Raw genomic sequence first — 20,367 nt, 5'->3', positions numbered from 1 at the left:
AAACATATACCTTGTTCATGGATTGGAAGAATTAACATCATCAAAATGTCCATACTACCCAAAGCAATATACAGATTCAATGCAATACCTATTAAAGTACCAATGGCATATTTCACAGACATAGAACAAAACTTCGAAAATTTATATGGAACCATAAAGGAGCCCGAATAGCAGCTGCTCTTTTGAGAAAGAAGAACAAAGTAGGGGGGATCACAATACCTGATATTAAACTGTATTACAAGGCCACTGTAATCAAAACAGCCTGGTACTGGCATAAAAACAGGCACATAGACCAATGGAACAGAACAGAGAACCCAGAAATCAACCCAACTCTCTACAGTCAATTAATATTCGACAAAGGGGGCAGTAACATAAAATGGAGTAAAGATAGCCTCTTCAACAAATGGTGTTGGGAGAACTGGACAGCTACATGCAAAAAAATGAAACTTGAGCACAGACTTACACCATACACCAAAATAAATTCAAGGTGGATAAAAAACTTAAATGTAAGTCATAACACCATTAAAGTCCTAGAGGAGAACATTGGCAAGAAAATCTCAGATATTTCACGCAGCAACTTCTTTACTGATATGTCCCCTAGAGTAAGGAATGTAAAGTAAAGAATAAACAAATGGGATCTCATCAAAATAAAAAGCTTCTGCATGGCTAAAGAAAACAGTATTAAATTAGCAAGACAACCAACTGTATGGGAAAACATATTTGCCAATGATACCTCAGACAAAGGTTTAATCTCTAAAATATACAAAGAACTTACACGACTCCACTCTAAGAAGACACCCAACCCAATTAGAAAATGGGAAAAGGACTTGAGCAAACACTTCTCCAAGGAGGACATACAGAACATTCAGAGACACATGAAGAGATGCTCAATATCATTAGCTATCAGAGAGATGCAAATTAAAACCACAATGAGATACCACTTTACACCAGTCAGGATGGCTATCATAAACAAAGCAACAAACAACAAATGTTGGAGGGGTTGTGGGGAAAAGGGGTCCTTAGTTCACTGTTGGTGGGAGTGCAGACTGGTACAACCATTATGGAAAACAGTATGGAATTTTCTCAGAAAAATAAAAATCGACCTGCCTTTTGACCCAGCAATTCCACTGCTGGGATTATATCCTAAGAATCCTAAAACATCAATATCAAAGAAACTATGCACCACAATGTTCATAGCAGCACAATTTACAATAGCCAAGAGTTGGAAGCAACCTCGGTGCCCATCAGTAAATGAATGGATCCAAAAATTGTGGTACATATACACCATGGAATTGTATGCAGCAGAGAGAAAGAAGGAGCTACTACCCTTTGCAACAACATGGATGGAACTGGAAAGCATTATGCTGAGTGAAATAAGCCAGGGGTTGAAAGACAAATACCATATGATCTCACCTTTAACAGGAAGCTAAACAACAAAACAAACAAACAAGCAGAAAAAAAAACAAAAACAAAAAACAAAGACACTGAAATAGAAAACAAGGGATAGTGACCAGAGGGGAGAAGGAAGGGAAGTTAAGGGGAAAAAGGGGGAGGGATTTGGAGGAACAAATAGGAAGGACACAGGGACGAGAACTAAGGGGGTGGAAATGGGAGGGAGGTGGGGAGCAAGGGGCGGGGGAGGCTGAGATGGGAAAAATAGACAAAAAACTGTACTTGAAAAATAACTAAATAAAATTAAAAAAAGAAAGATCATTCACCATGATGAGTGATACAAGGTTGGAACAATATCCACAAATCAATGGATACAAGGTGGGATTGATTTCAGTGATACAAGGTTGGAACAATATCTACAATCAATAAATATGATACCCACACACAAAAAATCACACAATAATATAAATAGATGCAGAAAACCCATTTTATAAAATCCAGCACAATTTACAATAAATTGTAAATTCATTTACAATAAAAAAATCTCTCAACAAAGTGGGAATACAGGGAACAACACATCTCAACATAACAAATGCCACAAATGACAAAACCACAGCCAACATCATTCTGAGTGGGCAAAAACTAAAAACATTCCCCTTTAGGTTGGGAACAAGACAGGATGTCCATTCTCACCACTATTATTCAACATAGCACTGAAAGTCCTAGACATAGCTATCAAACAAGAAGAAATAAAAGGCATCTAAATTAGGAAGGAAGAGTAAAAATGTCATTATTTTCAGATGACACAATGCTATATATATAGCACCCTAAAGAGTCCACCAAAAAGCTACTAGAACTGGTGAATAAATTTAGTAAAGTAGCAAGGTACAAAATAAATATCCATAAATCAGTTGCATTTCTATACACTAATAATGAGCTATCAGAAAAGGAAACTAAGAAAACAAGCCAATTTACAATTGCATCAGAAAAATTCCTTGGGCACTGGCTGGTGTGGCTGAGTTGGTTGGAGCATCATCCCATAGACCAAAAGGTCATTGGTTTGATTCCTGGTTAGAGTATATACCCAACTTGTGGGTTTGATAACCGGTTTAAGCAGGTAGGAGAAGGTAATCAATCAATGTTTCTCTTTCACATTGATGTCTCTCTCTCTCTCTCTCTCTCTCTCTCTCTCTCTAAATATTGAAAAAAAATATCCTCAGGTACGGATTTAAAAAATAGGCAAAAAATTCTTTGGAATAAATTTAAGGATGTAAAAGACCTGTACTAGGTAATCACAATACTTTGAAGAAAGAAACTGAAGAATATGCAAATAAGTGGAAACATATATACTGTTCATAAATAGGAAGAATTAAAATCATTAAAATGTTTATACTACCCAGAGGAATCAGTAGATTCAACACAATTCTTATCAAGATACCAATTGCATACTCCGCAGAACTAGAACAAGTAGTTAAAAAATGTATATGAAACCACGAAAGACCTTGAATAGCCACAGCAATTTTGAGAAAGGGTAACGAAGTTGGAGGAGTCACAATACCTGGTATCAATCTATAATACAAGTCCATAGTAATCAAAACATCATGGTGATTGCTGGTGATAGGGGTATAAGGAGACTAAATGGTAACCAAGAAAATATAATGAGGATCAAATCACAAAAAGAAAGCAGCATGATACTGGCATAGAAAGAAACATATAGATCAAAGGAACAGAACAAAGAGCCTAGAAATAAATCTGCACCTTTATGGTCAATTAACATTTGACAAAGGAGGCCAGAATATACAATGGGATAAAGATAGCCTACTCAATAAATGGTGTTGGTAAAATCAGACAGGGACATGCCAAAAATTAAACTAAAATTTAAAAATTAAACCTTCTTACATCATACACAAGAATAAACTCAAAATAGACTAAGGACTTAAATGTTAGATGTGAAACTATAAAAATCCTAGAAGAAAATACTGGCAGCAAAATCTCAGACATCTCTCATAGCAATATCTTTTCTGATATAACTCCTCAGGCAAGGGAAACAAGAAAAAATAAACAAATGGTACTACATCAAACTAACATGTTTTACACAGCAAAAAAGGCAAAAAAGTGTAAAGACTACCCACTGAATAGTAGAACATATTCTCAAATTATACATATGATAAGGGGTTAACACCCAAGATATATAAAGATCTTATACAACTCAACAGTGAAAAAACAAACAATTCAATTTTAAAAATGGGCAAAGGATCTGAATAGACACTTCTCCAAAGAGGACATACAGATGATCAATAGGCATATGAAAGAATTCTCAAAGTCACTAATCATCAGAAAAAAAGCAAATTAAAATCACAGTGATATCCTTCAAACTTGTCAGAATGGCTAGCATCAATAAATCAACAAACAACCTGTTGGCAAGGATGTGGAGGAAAGGGAACCCTAGTGCACTGTTGGTGAGAATGCAGACTGGTGCAGCCACTGTGGAAAACAGTATGGACTTAACTAAAAAAAAATAAAATAAAAGTGGAACTGACTTATTCCCAGAAGCAGAAGGGATTCTGCTTCTGGGAATTTGTTCAAAGAAACCCAAAACATAATTCAAAACAATGTATAAATCTCTATGTTCACTGCAGTATTATCTACAATAGCCAAGATTTGGAATCAGCTCAAGTACTCATCAGTCGATGAATGCATAAAAAAGCTGTGGTACATTTACACAATGGAATACTACTCAGCGATTAAGAAGACAAAATGTTACCCTTTGCAGCAGCACGGATGGACCTGGAGAGCATTATGCTAAGTGAAATAAGCCAGTCAGAGAAATACCAGTACCATATGATTTCACTTGTATGTGGAATCTAGTGAACAAAATAAACTAACAAACAAAATTGAAAAAGGTCATAGCCGTTGTGGGGGGTGTTAGGGGTGTGTGTGAAAAAGGTGAAGGAATTAAGCAAAAACAAATAAACCTCAGCAGACAACAGTATCATCATTACTGGAGGGAAATGGGCATGGGTGGAGGCAAGAGAGGGTGAGTAGAAGTGAATGGTGATGGAGGGTGACATGGCCAGGAGTGATGAACAGAGTGTACAGATGATGTGTTACAGAATTGAACACCTTAAACCTATATAATTTTATCAACCAATGTCACCCTGATAAATTCAATTTAAAAAGACTTAAAATGGGTAGAGTGATTTTTTCCCACTTTGTTAGTCAAGTTTGTTTCAGCTGTTCTAGAACCTGTGCCTTTCCATATTTGTTTTAGAACAAGCTTGTATATGTCTACAAATCCCCCTTGCTGAAATTTAGATAGTATTTCATTAAAACTATAGATCATTTTCAAGAATATTGACATCTTTATTACGCTGTGTCTTCAAATATATGAACATAACAACTACCTAGATCTTAATATATTTCATGCATTAGTATTCCATAATTTGTACCATATTGATCCTGTACATACTCTCCTAAGTTTGTATGTAAATATTTCATTTTTGTATGATTTTAAATGACATTGTGTTTGTAATTTTGGTTTCTGTATGTTCATTGTTGATATATAGAAATGTAACTAATTTCTGAGCATTAACCTTGCATCCTATGACTTTGCTGAACTCAGTTATTAGTTCTAGGTGTTATTTCTTATAGATATCTTGGGATTCTCTACATAGACAATCAGCATCTGCAAATAAGGACAGTTTTATTTATTTCCAATCTGCAGGCCTTTTATTTCTCTTTCTTGCCTAATTAAACTGGGTAGAAATTCCAATACTACACTGGATAACAGTGGTGAAAGCAGAAAACCTTGCCTTGTTTCTGGTCTTAGAGGTAAAACATCTAGTTTCTCATCTTTAAATAGGATGGTAGCTGTAGGTTTTGGTAAATGTTCTTTACCAAGTTGAGGAAGTTCCCCTTTATTCTGAGTTTGCTGAGACTTTTTACCATGAATGGAGGTTGGATTTTTTCAAGTGCTTTATTTATGTCAGTCGATATGATCACATGATTTTTATTCTTTATACTTTTGACATGGTGTTTTACACTATTTGATTTTCATCTGTTGAACCAGCCTTGTATACCTGGAATAAATCCGACTTGACCATGGACTCTCTCTAGCTTGCCACTTACCTATTTAGGATTGCATTGCCTAGTGGGTTGATTCTTCTAGTATTATGTCATGATTCTCTGTCTCTAGTAATTTTCTTCACTCTGAAGTTCATTTTTTCTAATATTAATATAGCTTCTTATGCTTTTGTGATTAGTATTTACATTATTTATCTTTTTTCTTTTTTTACTTTCCATCTAACTATGTCATATTTGAAGGGAATAACCTATAGAAAATGTATTTTCAGATTATATTTTCTTTTTAGTCCACTCTGCCAATATTTGCCTTCTGATTAATGTATTTAGAACATTTCCATTTGCAGTAATTATTGATATGTTTGGGCTTAACTCTGCCACCTGTTTTTTGTTGTTTCCTCTTTTTTGTCTTCCTCTCTTTATCCTTTTCCACTTTCCTGTGGGTTATCTGAACCATTTTTTTACCATTGCATCTTCACTTATTTATAGTGTTTGAGTGCATCAGTTTATAAAGTTTCTTAGTAACTCTGAGTATTATAATATACAAATATAATTTATCATAGTATAATGTTATCAGTGTTTTACCACCATGAGTGAAGTATAAAAACCTTACTTAAGTTCACTTTACCTTAACTATTTTAAATATCATTGTCTTAAGTATTCCCTGTACATACATTGAATACAACATCAGATAGTACAAAAATTTTTGTTTCAAACATCAAATATGATTTAAGAAACTTGTAGAAGTAAGGTAGTCATTACATGTAATCATATTGTTATCCACTTTGATATTCTTCTTTCCTTCCTGAGATTGCAAGTATTTTTCTTTTATGATTACTATTCTCCCTAGAGAATTTTCTTTAGCCATTCTTCAAGGGTAGCTTTTATAGCAACAAATTCTCTTAGTTTTCCTTCATCTTAGAATATCTTTTATTTCCCCTTCATTACTCAATTTTTTATTGGATATAGAATTTTCAGTTGACATGGGTTTTCTTTTCAGCACTTCTTTCTGGCCTCTTCCATTTCACATAAGAAATCTGCTGTCATTTAGTATGCTTTTCCGGTGTAGGTAATGTGTCACTTCTCTGTTTGCTTTTACGATTTTTTTTACTTTAGTTTTCAGAAGTTTAATTTTAATATGCCTTGGCTTGCATTTATTTGGACTTATGCTATTTGGCTTTACTTAGTTTCTTGAATCTGTAGGTGTACACATTCATGTCACTATTTCTTGAGGAACAAGACTAGCCTTGCTTCTCACCTCCTTGCTCAGTCTTTTTGCTGCTGTGTGGGTGTGGAAGTTCAGCTCTTTGCTGATACCAAGGTTGAGGGAAAGTGGAGTGCTGAGTAGCTAGCTCACTCTCATTGCTACTGAGTAAGGTCAAAAGTTCAGCTCCCGATTGAGCTCTGATGACACACTGTTAAAGAAGAAAAGGATGGATCGGAGTGATAATTAGCCCCTCCTTCAACATTATTCTTGTTGCCAGGTATGGAGGGAGGCTCAGCTCACCCTGGAATCACAATGACATTACCCCTGCATGGGCATCAGGGTATAATACCTACTTCTGCCATACTGAGAATAAAAGATCAGCTTCCCTTTTGGCTGCAGTGAAATAGTGGGGGTGGGGAGAGGTGGGATGTTTTTTCTGTTAGTGTTTGGCTCAAAGAGGGTATTTCAAAAAAAATTTTATGTTGTTCTTCCTTTTCCAGACTCTTGGCCTACAGGACACAAACTTGGAGATTTTATTATTAGTGACTGGTTTAGGTTCTGGGTTGGAGCTTCTGCAACTCACTGTCGGAGATATATTTATACAGGGACAGAATAAGGAAACACAGAGTACTCACAACACTGTCTTTCCTCAAATTCTGAGGTCCATAGTCTTTCTCACTTCTTTCCACTTTTCAGAGACTTCATTTTACTTGTTTATTGTGCTATGTACAGGGAGCTTTTAGTTCTAGGAGTGAGGACCTGGAAAGAATAGGGATGTTCTCTCTTTGCCAGAACTCGAAGTTTCCCTTCCTTTAACTCCACGATGTTTGGACAGTTACAACACACATCCTCTACTATATGATATGCAATGCAGACCTAATGGTATTGCATTATGACTTGGGGGATGATATTAAGTATGTAAGAGACTGCAACTCTATATGTGTGATACCACCCCCCCCAGAGCATACAAAGCCTTCTCTTTGTTCTCCTGAGCTCTGGGTATGGGTACTATCTTCTCATGAAACCTGAGAGGAAGATAGAGCACATGTCTTTGTTTTTCTGAACCAGATTGCATTTGTGTCCCAATTGCACACATGTATCTGGTAGAAAGTCCAACATCAATAATTTCAAGGGTTCCTCCCTTTCTATGGGATAGTATTAGATTTTGATGCTTACTCGGACCCATGAAAAAGGAGAGACATCTAGTCCTTAGTTCTTCTTTGCTATAGATACCTATTTGGTTATTCTACTATAGAATGACATCAGGATCCTTACAGTGGTTCTTGCTATTCTGTCTAGCTGCTGCAGACAGTCCAGAAGAGCTATAGAGCCTTTAAGCAAGCCTTGCCACTAGTCATAGGCTGAACCTCAGAATCTCTCATAATTGCTCTCAGTGTCTTCACCCATTGAACCCATCTTCCACACATGTCCACAGCTATATATATATCAACATTTTTGGTGGTGCAGATAAATGATGTTTAAATCTCTCACACTAGCAGAACCTTTCACTCAATCCTTGGCATATTCCCAGTCTCAGACAAGTAGGTAAGAACATGGAATATGGATTCACACTACTAGGGTTCAAGTCCTGCATCTATCACTTACTAATGACTTTACACAAAATCATGGTCTCTCTATACCTTATTTTCCTCATGTACAAAATGGAGCAACCACTATGATAAAAGTAAATTAAACAAGATGACATTTCTAAAATTGCTGCAACAATGCTCGTTAGTATAATAATACAGCATAGTAAAGGCATAAGGTCATATGGTAAAATATAATCACTTCTATGTACTTAATAGGTACAATTTCTCTCCTTAGGTAACACTCTGCTTTGACCTCAAGCTAGTCATATAGCCTCTTTAATTGTTAAGGCCTTTGCAATTCTGACCTGGATTGGGGTCCATTTTCAGGGTAACCATGAAGTACAGTGAAGATGTTAATCTCCTCAACATACCCTGCCCATACCAGGGGGAGAAGAGGTTAGACCAGTGTATCTAATAGAGTGGTCTGTAGACCATTTACATCAAATCTTTAGAAATAGGGTCTAGGTGTATACATATTTATTAGGCTGCCCTTCTGATTTTAATGCATAGTAAAGTCTATGAACTACTCTCTACATTCTCCATGCTTTTCACATATGTTTACCTCTTTTTAATTGTAACACAGGTGGTCCATCTCAGGGGTCTCAACTGCTTGTTCAGATAAGCCAAACAAACCACAAGGAGGACTGAGTGGAGCAGACCTAGCCTTTATTACTCATTATAGGGGGCACCGATGGCAGCAGATGGACAAACCAGAACCACTCCGCCTTGAGTCTGAGACTTGTTTTAAGGGGTCCCAGACAAAGGGGGCATGTGTCTTGCAAATGACCCTTAACTGCATTACCTCAGTGTGTACGTGCAAAGAGAGAAGATCAAAAGGGGTTCACATGGGACAAAAAAACACTCCCAAAAGGAGATAAGGAAGGAATTACAATCTGTTTCCAAAGCAAAACACATTCCTTCTGGCCATGGGCCCTCTGGGCAACCTTCCCCTATGGTGGTTGGAGGAGCCAGGTCCAGCGTGACCCCACACTCCACCCCAACATTGTTCTTCTACCTCACATTCTTCACATTACATTCTTCTGATAGTGGACCTGTGTGGTGAGCACGTAGGCACATTGCATCTGTATGCCATACATACAGCAAAGGCTGTACCCCCAAACCAACAATACAAGACAAAACCCAAAGAGACCTAGGAGAAGGGAATGCCACCAAGAACCTAGAGAATTCCACCAAGTTGTAAAGGGGTCAGATGTTATGGACAATATATGATTAATTTCAGCTTCTAGGGCAGTTGAGGCTTGGGACACACTGTGAGAATTATTAGGGATGCATAAACAATACTCAGTGGGCAGAATGACACAGGTGCCCCCCTGGGTGGCAGTGAGTAAGTCTAATGCAATTCTATTCTGCAGCACAACTTTCCTCATTCGAGTTACCTCATCAGAAACCAGGGCTGTCATGTGTCTGGTGTGGCTGAGGGCTATTGAAGTGTGATTTGCTAGGGTCTTAACAGCTTCATGGGTTAGAACAGTACCTACAGGGGGCACAAAAATGGCTGGGGTTAGAAATAGTGTGCCCCATATGAGTCCCAATTTTGAGGGACACTTGGAAGAATGTTTAACACTCACTCTGGAGTGTATGATTCTTCCCAGATGCAATGCCCAGTCCAATTAAATGGGAGATAGGACAACCATATTGACCACAGGCCCACAGGGCTCCCCATAGGATGGGATGGGCCAGTGCCCCACTGGTAGATCACCCCCAGTGCTCTCTAGCAGTCACTACCATTATCATTTTGCATAGGGTTGCTGGCATCCACCCCATGAGCTGAAGATCTCATTTACAGTACCATTTCTGCATTCAGTACAGGTGGGCATGGGTTTTTGCACCTCTATCTGTAATTCTGACAGCCACTCCGCACTGTCCCAAACTGCATCCCAAACTGCGTATCCAAGCCATGGCTTGGTGCAGGTGGCCTGTTCTCTCACAAGGAAAAATACCTCTAAATATGTCTGCTCAAAGAAGTGTCAGGAGCTTTCCAGCCTTGCAGCCAGTGCCAAGATGTCTGTCTAATTTGCAGGTTGGATCCACGAAGGTAGGTCGTCAGAGGAGGCAGCAGTGGGAAATGCAGTACAGACCCAACAATCAGAAAGGTTGCTCGTAGCCACTAGCCTACCAGCCCCCTGTAGAAAGGAGTTTCCAGAGCAGAGTCTAAGGGTGATAAGAGAGATATTTAATATGAACTGATAAAGGTAGATCTTGGAGGCCTGGCAATACACACGCCACAGTCCAGTCTTTGGTTAATAAGGTGACACCGACTGGTGGATGCCCCAGCCATTGGTTGGTACTATGCCTTATCTGGCCCTAGGCTAAGGGCCTCCTGCTCTAGAAGCTCCAAGGCAGGTGTGTGTACCTGTGAGACTGAGGCTATGTAAGTTCCCTTAGGAACTGAGGTCTGCTCTGAGTTGTAACAAACAAGGGTAAGGGGCCAAGAGGCCGTTACCATGAGTGCCAGCTGAAGCCCCATGACAAGTCCCTCCCCACAAGGAGCCACCAGAGAACACCAGCTGGACTCTACCTACACCTGCAAGGGCCAGGTAAGGGTGCATTACCTTGAAGGTATGTTTTGGGGTTCTGGCAAGAGTATGTTATTTTGTTGTCCCAGGCCAGGGCATAGCAGAGGCTCCTGTGTACTTAACTATAGGCAGATAGGAGCTGCCCAATGTTTAATGAGGAGGGTGACAGGAGATGCTTTTCCTACCCTAGGCCATTTGTTCAAGGTTCTCTGGCAGTTGGACAGGTGGGTCATACACCCTGGAATGAGTTACAGTCAGTCTTCAGGTTGCCCCTCGAGAGGCCATTGTACCTTTTAGTGAGGCAGGCAGATGGAGTCTCCAGTCTATATTGAAGGCATCTGCCCATTCTTGTACTTGATGTCCCATGAAATGGGTGCCTTGGTCACTTTCGATGCCGTCTGGGCTCCCAGAGGCAGCACAGAGATGGCTGCCCTGGGAGCAGGCCTGGGATGGTGGCTTGCTGTGTGGCCTGCTGGCATGGGTCTGCTTGCAGCAAGCCAGTAGTCGTGTCCATGCACGGCAAGGCACAGCGTGAGCTTTCATATAGTGGCAGGGGGTCAATGTAGTCAACCTGCCAGCAGGTCAGTGGGATGTCCCACCGTCACAGGCCATCTGTATCTTGGGGCAGCTGGAGAGGGTGCTTCTCCACACAGACAGTGCATTGCTGACAGGCCATGACTGCATCAGAGTAAGGAAGAGGTAGGCCCCAAGCTCTTACCACTCCCCATAAAGTCTTCTGTCCCGCATGGAACATTTTTGGTGCAGCCACTCAGCCGTATCTTCTGCTGCAGACTCTTGCAACCAGGGGATGTGTGCCAGGTCATCAGCCTTGGTGTTGCCAGGGGTGAGGAGAGGTTGGTGTCCATTGACAAGGTAAAGAGTTATAGGTTTTCCAGACTATGTTCATACATGTTTTTTCCATAGGTCCTGCCCTCACAGGGGTTTTTGAGTCACTTGCCAATCATCTTGCTGCCAACAGGGCAGCCACAGGGTCAGTCCCCTGTACACTGCCCAGCTGTCTGTACAGATGGTCACCAGACCAGGTTCTTGGGCTATGACTATCCACACAGCTCTCAACTCAGCCCATTGACGACTTTGTCCTGAGCCATCTTCCATCCATATGCTGCCTGTGCTGGGCTGGTAGTCCTCCACCTTCCAGGGGGAGGCTGGCCAGGAGTCACCATCCCTCTCTTTCATAGTAGGCCCAGGCATGGGGAGAGGAGCAGGGACCTCCATGTTCACCTCTAGGTAAGAAACCAGGCCCAAGAGCTGCTGCATTTCTAGGCTCAGAGGGCTCACGGCCAGTTAGTTTGTTTCTCTGTTGGAGACATGCACTCCACTCAGTCAGAGTGCCCATCTGTGGGACTGAGCTCTTGGGTCAGTTTACCACGGCCTGTACCCACCCAGCAATGGGATAGGTGGTATGCACTTGAATCTCAGTCGGCCCGGTAATATTTTCAGTAGCCTGGAGAGCCTGGTAAACAGCATTCACTTGTTGTTCTATTGGGCTGTATCAAGCCTCCACCCCTTCTAGAGCTGGGACCAAAAGCTAACTGGCACCTTGGTGTGCCTTTGCTATTGCCAGAGGCCTGAGAGGCATGGCCCTCGGGAGAGACGTGGACATCTAAATCACATGCCTGAGATTGATCTATGACCTCCAGTGCTGTACGGTCTTCACCATTTTCTCAGCAGCCTTTAAGGCCTGGTCATGCTCTTGCCCCCAATCCCAGGTCCCTCCTTTGTGGGTGAGGTGATAAAGAGGGTGCACTGGCTGAGTTAAGTGTGGTATGAAAACCCACCAGTACCCCCAACAACCCTAAAATTTCTTGTAATTGCTTCAGCTTCTATGAGATGGGGAAAGCCTGAATCTTACCTGTATCATGGTGGCAAGCATCACCTTTGTCTTACCTGACTAAACAGCACCCAAGAATCTGACAGACAATTCAGGTGCCTGGATTTTGTTGGAATTGACTGCCCATCCTTGATCCTGAGCTGAGCCAACAGCTGAGGAGTGGCACACTAACTCTGTAAGAGAATCAGAGGTCAGCGTGATATCATCAATGTAATGGTGCATTCTCAGAGAGGAAGGTACAATCTATGCGGCTAAGTCTTCAGCCACAAGGCCATGGCAAACAGTAGGGCTATGCAGGTAACCCTGAGGCAGAACAGTAAATGTCCACTGGCAGCCTTCCCAGGTGAAGGCAAACTAGCCCTGGCTTTCAGGATCAATATCAATGCAGAAAAAAGCATTGACCAAATCTAATATGTAATGGTGTGTGCCCAGCTCATGGCTGAACTGGTCTAGGAGGCTAGCTATGTTAGGCATGACTGCAAAGAGAAGGGGAATCATCTTATTTAGTTCTCTATCTATAATCTACAGTCATGCAACAAGTTTCATCCTGCTTTCAGACGGGCCACAAAAATGAGTTGTAGGGGGCTGGTCTCATGACGTTCACCTTAGCCTATTCTTTTATGGTCTCCCCAAGCTCCTTATGGCCACCCAGAAGGCAGTATTGTTTGGTGGCCACCATTCAATAGGGAGTGGGAAGGGATACAGGAGTGTCTGGCATGCCCCTCAAATTGGCCTTCACAACTGGTATTCAGAGGCAAAACTCCCCCATGGATATCTGTAGGTGCATACCAACTAGAATGTCAATCCCTAGGGTATACTCAGAGATAGGGGAGGCATCCACCTTATAGGAGCATACCAGTAAATGCCCTATTCCAAGAGTCACTGTCACAGCCCTTGCCCAGATGGACTGTCCTCCATAGTCATCAATGGCAGTTATGGATCCTATAAATCTCTCTGGGTTTCCATAAATAAGAGTATTCTGCACCAGTATCAACTGAAGCCAGCACTCTTTGTACATTTTGGGGGGACCAATAAATAGCAAGTTCTACATATGGCCTCCAGTCCCTACTGGGTCCCCATAAGTGTTTCCCTCAGCTATCCCTCTATGTAAAGACCCCTCCCCATGGACTGTCCTCCAGGTCCATTCCAATATTCAGACAGTAGATCTTGTTACAGGCTGGAACTGTTGCTCAGGTTTTGGTTGCTGCCACATACTTACAAGAATGTGGTTAGGCTTCTTGTCCCTTATCTTTATCTATTCAGCCTTTATGAGATCATTCCATAGTTGTTTATGGTTTACTTCCACTGTGCCTTTCTGCTTGCATTTCACGTTTGGATTCTCCTTTTTTTTCCCTTCCTTCTCCTTCTTTTCTACCTCTCTTATTCCTTTCTTTTGTCCAGTAGCTCTACTTCTCCTAGATCGGCAACTGTGTGTGTCATTTCTTGTATAAAATCACCAACTTTGGTGGACAAAAATAGGTATCAGGGTGCCGAAATAAGGCAGGGGTGCTGTTTGCACAACCCAGTCCCTCATTCCTTTGGTAAATTGTTCCATATCTGGCCCATTGGAGTGTGGGTTATAGATGGCGTGTTGCATGCCTAACTCCAGAATGAACTGCTGGAGTTCTAGTAAACTGGTCCAGTGTGGGTTAGAGGAGGGTAGATCCTCCTCATCAGGTCACACCACCCTATAGCCAGGCATTAGCCACATAAGGAAGGTAATTGTGTGACTGGTTTGGGCCCCAGCCCAGTGAATTCTTTGTCTCAAAGAAAGATGGGTGATGACAGATGACCTATGTTTTAATTCATACCCTGTAAGCAAAATGCCATCAGTCCCTTTATCCCACAGCTGCAACAGCCACCATGTGATGGATTCAGACCCTTTCTGTCTGAACTTAGCAGCCAGCTCTTCTAGCTCAGCAGGGATGTAGGGGCACACTGTAGTGTGTGAGGTCTGCTGGAGAGGTGGCATTGGAGCACCCTATGGTGCCCTTGGCTGTTGGGTTTTAATCTTCTGAGCCATAATCAGAGGAGCCTTAAGTTTCCCTTCTTCTACCTCTATGGCCCCTACCCTCAACTATTCTGATCTCTTCACCTGAGTCATTTTCAGCTGTAGGATTCCACTTGCAAGGATTCCAGTCAGACTGTGCCATGATAGCCTGTATAGGGGTCGGTGCTGGTGGAAGCCCCTGTGTCCTGGCAAAGCAACATTCTAGGTCCCGTAATTGCTCACTGGTCTAATTGTTTCTGTAGGGTGTCCTCATTGTACACCATTAGGAGATGCATGTTCCTGTCTAGTTTCAGTTCTTCTTCTAAATGCAGAGCATGTGCCTCTGCCTTTATCCGTCTCTCAGTTACCCTCTGTAGCTCTGCCAACATTAACCAGCCCACAGCAATGGCAACATGGTGGAGGTCTCTCTTTTTCTTTAGGGTGCACTGCTCTCTGACACACTGTCAGACTTGTAGGAAGCCACCAAGAGTTTCAAGGGCATCCCTCCAATCCCATAGTGGTCCCATGTATCCGGAAGGTTTGCTACCTCATACCACATACAATTTGCTGGCCAGCTCAGGATTACTCTCGGCATCCCCCCACTTGACATAATGTTGCCCACAGTTGACTGAACTTGGGAAATGTTGGGGGTATCTGAGTCCTGCTAACTATGCCAATTGTAATGCAGGACATCAAGTCCAAGAATCTCCATTGCTCATTCAGATATGCCAAAAAAAAAAAAACCCCACAGAGGACTGGGTGGAGCAGACATAGCTTTTATTACCTACATTACAGGGAGCACCAGTGGTTGCAGCCCAGTGGCAAAGCAGGACCACTCTTCCCTGAGTCTGAGACTTGTTTTAAGGGGTCCCAGACAAAGGGGGCATGTGTCTTGCACATGACTCTAAACTACATTACCTCAGTGTGTACGTGCAAAGAGAGAAGATCAATAGGGGATCACACAGTACAAGGAGCCACTCCCAAAAAGAGATAAGGAGGGAGTTGGAATCCATCTTCAAGGCAAAACACATTCCTTCTGGCTGGGGGCCCTGTGGCCAGCCTTCCCTTATAAGGTATTGGAGAGGTCATGTCCAGCAGGACCCCACTCACCCCTACCTGTGAAAACAGAATACAAGGTCTGTGAAGACTTTCTTAATTTCATGTTCACCACCAGCAACATATGCAACCTCTCTGTTTCTATGGGATGAATAAGATGTAGAGGAATCTAAACTGGGTTGCAAGAGAGTATTGGGAGAAATGGAATGCAGCACATAGACTGGAATGGTTGGAATAACCCACTGTTTGTACTTGGAATTTGTGCACTTGAAGTGACATTGCAAAGAGAGTAGGGGAAGGGGGAGAAATCAGCAAACAGGGCAGGGGAGAGGAAGGGGGAGGAATCAGTAACAAAGCAGCTCCCATGGGCTCCCCTGACTGATCAGAAAAGTAAATGCATCTTCCCACCCACCATATATCATGTACATTTTCTGAAGGAGGCAGGGAGGGTGAGCAGACTAGATATCAACCACCAGCTTCATGAGGCCTTTTCACTGTGTAACTCAGAATGCCTAGGTAGGAACCTGCCACTAGACTGGCAGCCCTGAGTCAGAAGAACAAACTATGAAACATCGAACTCCTGAGAATAAGCCAATGCCCTCACATCCTCATGATCATGTGCCTGTGGTTGCCTTTTTTCTGGAAAGTTCTTTATCTTCATCTCTGCTTGTGAAAATCTTGCCCAGTCTCAGGACCTCAGCCCAAGTTCTGAGGGAAATATGCCAAGGTATCAGAGCCTCTAAGACCTAGAGCAGAGACAGAACCTAGGAGCAGCAAGGAAGATGACCCTCAAACTCTTTCTCTCCACCTCTTTAGAGCTTTGAGTTACAAGGAAGCCAGCACCTCCAAGGAACTATTCCCCTTCAACATAGCCTGACAGGGTCTCAAGACTGTGCCTGGTCAAAGGGGTCCTAGACACCACCCAGGCCAGAGAGTGGAGTCTGGGGATCTGCATTTACAAGCACCCATCAAGGCACTGCAGTAAGGGAGTTCAGAGACTTCAATTTGAGGTGGAAAATATGTATTTGGTTGAAACTGGCTGAAGATACTCGCAGAGGGTTGAGAAAGGAGGTTCTGCTGAAGGTTCTAAGTTGGAGGATCTCCCTGCAGCTGCTAACCCCCCATCCTTCACTATCTTCAATGTCTAATCTTAGCCAAGTGTCTCCCAGGATTGCACCAAGTGCACATTTATTTCTTGTTACAATTGCCCGGCTCCTTTTAGCCTCCCGCTTTACTGTATTTTGGGTTTCAAATTTTATTTAAGTGGGGATTTTAAGAAGGCTGGTTGGTTGCTATCCTGAGAGAGGTCCAATACAGGATCACAGGCAACCTTGGGTTCATGGCTCAAAGGCTCTTAGTACAACACACCCCTGCCCGCCGGCAAATTCCACTCTCCGCACCCCCCACCCCCGCCAGCCTTTGCGCCTGGCTTGCGCTCCCTCCCACAGTGCCTGCCCATTCTTTGCTCCCGCCCTCCGCTGATTGTGCTCCCTCCCACTTGAACCCCGCATCGCCTCATCCCACACAGACTGCGCTCCTGCCTTGCGGCTGGACCCACTTCCCCCGCTCCGCTCCTTCGGATCCGTGCTCTTCCAGCACCCGCTGTCCTCGCCTCTTTCGCCGCAGCCTCTGCGCTCTCTCGACCGCCCCCTACTCTTCGCCGTTGAGAATCCTCGCTCCTGGCCGGCTAAGAGGCACCAACGTCCCCGCCGCCGCCACAGCCAACACCGGTGCCACACACAGCTGCCTCCGCCGCCGCCGCCGCCGTCATGTCCAACACTCGCTCGTCACCCACCATGGCCACGCAGCAAACAGGTAGCAGAAAGCGGAAAGCGCCCGCCATCGAGGGGGCCGCCGCGAGCTCATCATCCGAGGGTCCGCTGCAGCCCAAGAGGCAGAAGCGGCTGGTGACCCGTAGCTCGCTGGTGCACTACCTGAAGGGCCGCGAGTGGGGCTCGCGGAGCCGCGAGGGGCTCCAGGTCTTCGAGGGCGAGCTGCACGGCTATGCGGTGCAGAAGCTGCCGGAGCTGCTGCGAGAGCGAGAGCTGGCCCTGGGCACCCTCAACAAGGTGTTCGCGTCGCAGTGGCTGAACAACAAGCATGTGGTGTGTGGCACCAAGTGCAACACACTCTTCGTGGCGGACGTGCTGTCGGGCCAGATCACGCGCATCCCGCTCATGCGGGACGAGGGACCCGAGCTGGCCCGAACCCAGCCGAGCTGTGGCATCCATGCTATCGAGCTGAATCCCTCCAAGACTTTGCTGGCCACGGGGGGCGAGAACCCCAACAGCCTGGCTGTCTACCAACTGCCTACCCTGGACCCCGTGTGCCTGGGTGACCGCAACGGCCACAGGGACTGGATCTTCGCCATCGCCTGGATGAATGACACAGTGGCTGTGAGTGGGTCCCGCGACGGCACGTTGGCTCTGTGGAGAATGGATCCCGACATGTTCAACAGCAGCGTCGCCTGGCACAATGACGCGGGGGTCCCAGTGTACGCCCACATCTGTCCGATGGACACAGAGACCATCCCCAGGCCCAGCACCAATCTCAGTAACAGAAAGGTGCGGGCCCTGGCCTTCAGTAGCAAGAACCAGGAGCTGGGAGCAGTGTCCCTTGATGGGTACTTTCACCTGTGGAAAGCCCAGGGCAACCTGTCCAGGCTGCTGTCTATCAAGCTGCCCTACTGCCGAGAGAATGTGTGCCTGACCTACTGTGATGAGTTGTCCCTGTACGCAGCGGGCTCCCAGTCCCACGTCTCCTTTCTGGATCTGCGCCATGGTCAACAGAACATTCGGCCACTGTGCTCCCGAGAGGGCGGCACTGGCGTGCGCTCACTGAGCTTCTATCAGCACCTCATCACCGTGGGCACCGGCCATGGCTCCCTGCTCTTCTATGACATCCGAGCCCAGAAGTTCCTGGAGGAGAGGGCCTCGGCAGGCCAGGACTCCTTCCTGGCGCCCACAGGGAGGAAGCTCAAGCTCACCTGCGGCAGAGGCTGGCTGAACCACGACGACCTGTGGGTGAACTACTTCGGTGGTGTGGACGACTTCCCCAACGCGCTCTACACCCACTGCTACAACTGGCCGGAGATGAAGCTCTTTGTGGCTGGGGGGCCTCTCCCTTCAGGCCTGCATGGGAACTACGCAGGCCTCTGGAGCTAAAGATGGCCACTGTGTTCTCCAAGTGCCCAGATTTTCCTTCTACTCCCCTCTCATTTTTCCTCTTCACGCTGTGTTTGTGCATATAACTCAGTGTGGCTTTTATCCTCCTAGTGGAGTTGTCCAACTAAGTTGTGCTGTGTGTATTAAACAGAGAGGGGTGAGGGAGAGGAGGAGAGTGTTGTCCTTCAGGCAATCCAAAAACTTAGCTTTAATACTTTTCTACACCTCTTCAACACCATCTTTTTGAATTCTCATACCAAGATTTTTGGCTAATTCTTAGTTGTGTCTTTTCTTTGAATCATTTATATAGTCTCTCTAATGCCATGTAGTCATGGTTTTACAATTATGTATCTTTTTGATATTGCTATTACAGTAATATGGCTTTCAGTTATTTTTCATTGAAGATAGATGTTATATTAAGAACATTTTTTTTAAACTGGGTTTGTGTATCTGTTCTGGAAGGCTAGCCATAGTTTTATGGCATTGTTCCAATTGGAAACTACATTCCAAGTTCTAGATTATCAACTTTTAGAAACATTCCATTTGCAAATTGTATTCATAATGTTTATAGTTTGTAAGTTGTTGGTGCTAAGTGTGCTTTTTAAAAAAGTTTATTCTCTTAAAAGAAGTTGTTATAGAGTCTTAGTTTTTGTACCAAAATCTCAATTGGTCAGAACACTTTAGGAATGCAAGGGTTCGTGCAAACTGAATCAGTCTTTTTTTCCTTCAACCCTTACTTAAGTTTTTATGACCTGCTGTTAAATAGATAAATGATGGTGTATTTTTTTTTACTTCTTGCCTTAGTACCATCAAGACATGTGGATATATTTGAATATTTGTTGCTTAAGGAACTTGCACAGAGCTTCAGTGCCACCTTTCAAAGCAGGGATTGTAAGTGTAAACATGTAGCATGTGTGGCAAGCTGGGAGGAATGTATACTGATCCAGGACAAAGACTGGATAATTTCACTATTGCTGTTTTTATTACCAAATATTATATTTGAGCATATTTAAATTTTTTCAATTCAGCCTAACAGTTAAATTACAAGATAAAAAACTCAAAGAAGAAAAATTACCCCAGTCCCTACTCCTTTTGAAAGATTCTTAATTTTTAAAGTCTAAATTACTATTATTTTATTTATTTCAAATATTCTTACCCAAAGTGAATAAATATATTGTGAAAAAGTACTCAGGTTATAACCCTCATGTAATAATAAATGATTATCAAGGACACAAAACGTTTGTTTCAAGAAGATGGGCTAGAGCTAAAAGTAAATAGGATTAAGTTGAAGAAAAGTACTTTGGGGCTCAAATACGAATGTTGGATTCTTGAGAAAACAGGTTGTACTTCTCCCTGTATGAGAATATTGGAAGCGGGAAGGGAGATTGGCCCTTCCTCAAAACTGGCCAGGTTGTGCTCATCTTGGATTAGTGTTGTTATATCTGTTTTTCCTTAAACGTTTGGCACTCAGATGCTGCCTTGATGTTCAGGTACTACATG

General features: G+C 43.4%; 1 protein-coding gene across 1 annotated transcript; it reads left to right on the top strand.

Moving 5' to 3' along the window:
- The first annotated feature begins 17,499 nt into the window (after window positions 1-17,499).
- LOC119045877 (DDB1- and CUL4-associated factor 12-like protein 2) lies at window positions 17,500-18,867 on the top strand. The gene has a single exon (XM_037140730.2). It carries the CDS (start codon window positions 17,500-17,502, stop codon window positions 18,865-18,867), a length of 1,368 nt encoding a protein of 455 aa, XP_036996625.2.
- The last annotated feature ends 1,500 nt before the right edge of the window (window positions 18,868-20,367 follow it).

Source organism: Artibeus jamaicensis, unplaced genomic scaffold (assembly GCF_021234435.1).
Source record: "Artibeus jamaicensis isolate MK-2021 breed Jamaican fruit bat unplaced genomic scaffold, CSHL_Jam_final contig_240, whole genome shotgun sequence".
Taxonomy (NCBI): domain Eukaryota; kingdom Metazoa; phylum Chordata; class Mammalia; order Chiroptera; family Phyllostomidae; genus Artibeus; species Artibeus jamaicensis.
This window is presented reverse-complemented; position numbering and strand designations above follow the sequence as displayed.

What these genes read in the sequence shown, in the direction of transcription:
- LOC119045877 (XM_037140730.2), top strand. Translation starts at nt 17,500, where the DNA reads ATGGCCACGCAGCAAACAGGTAGCAGAAAGCGGAAAGCGCCCGCCATC.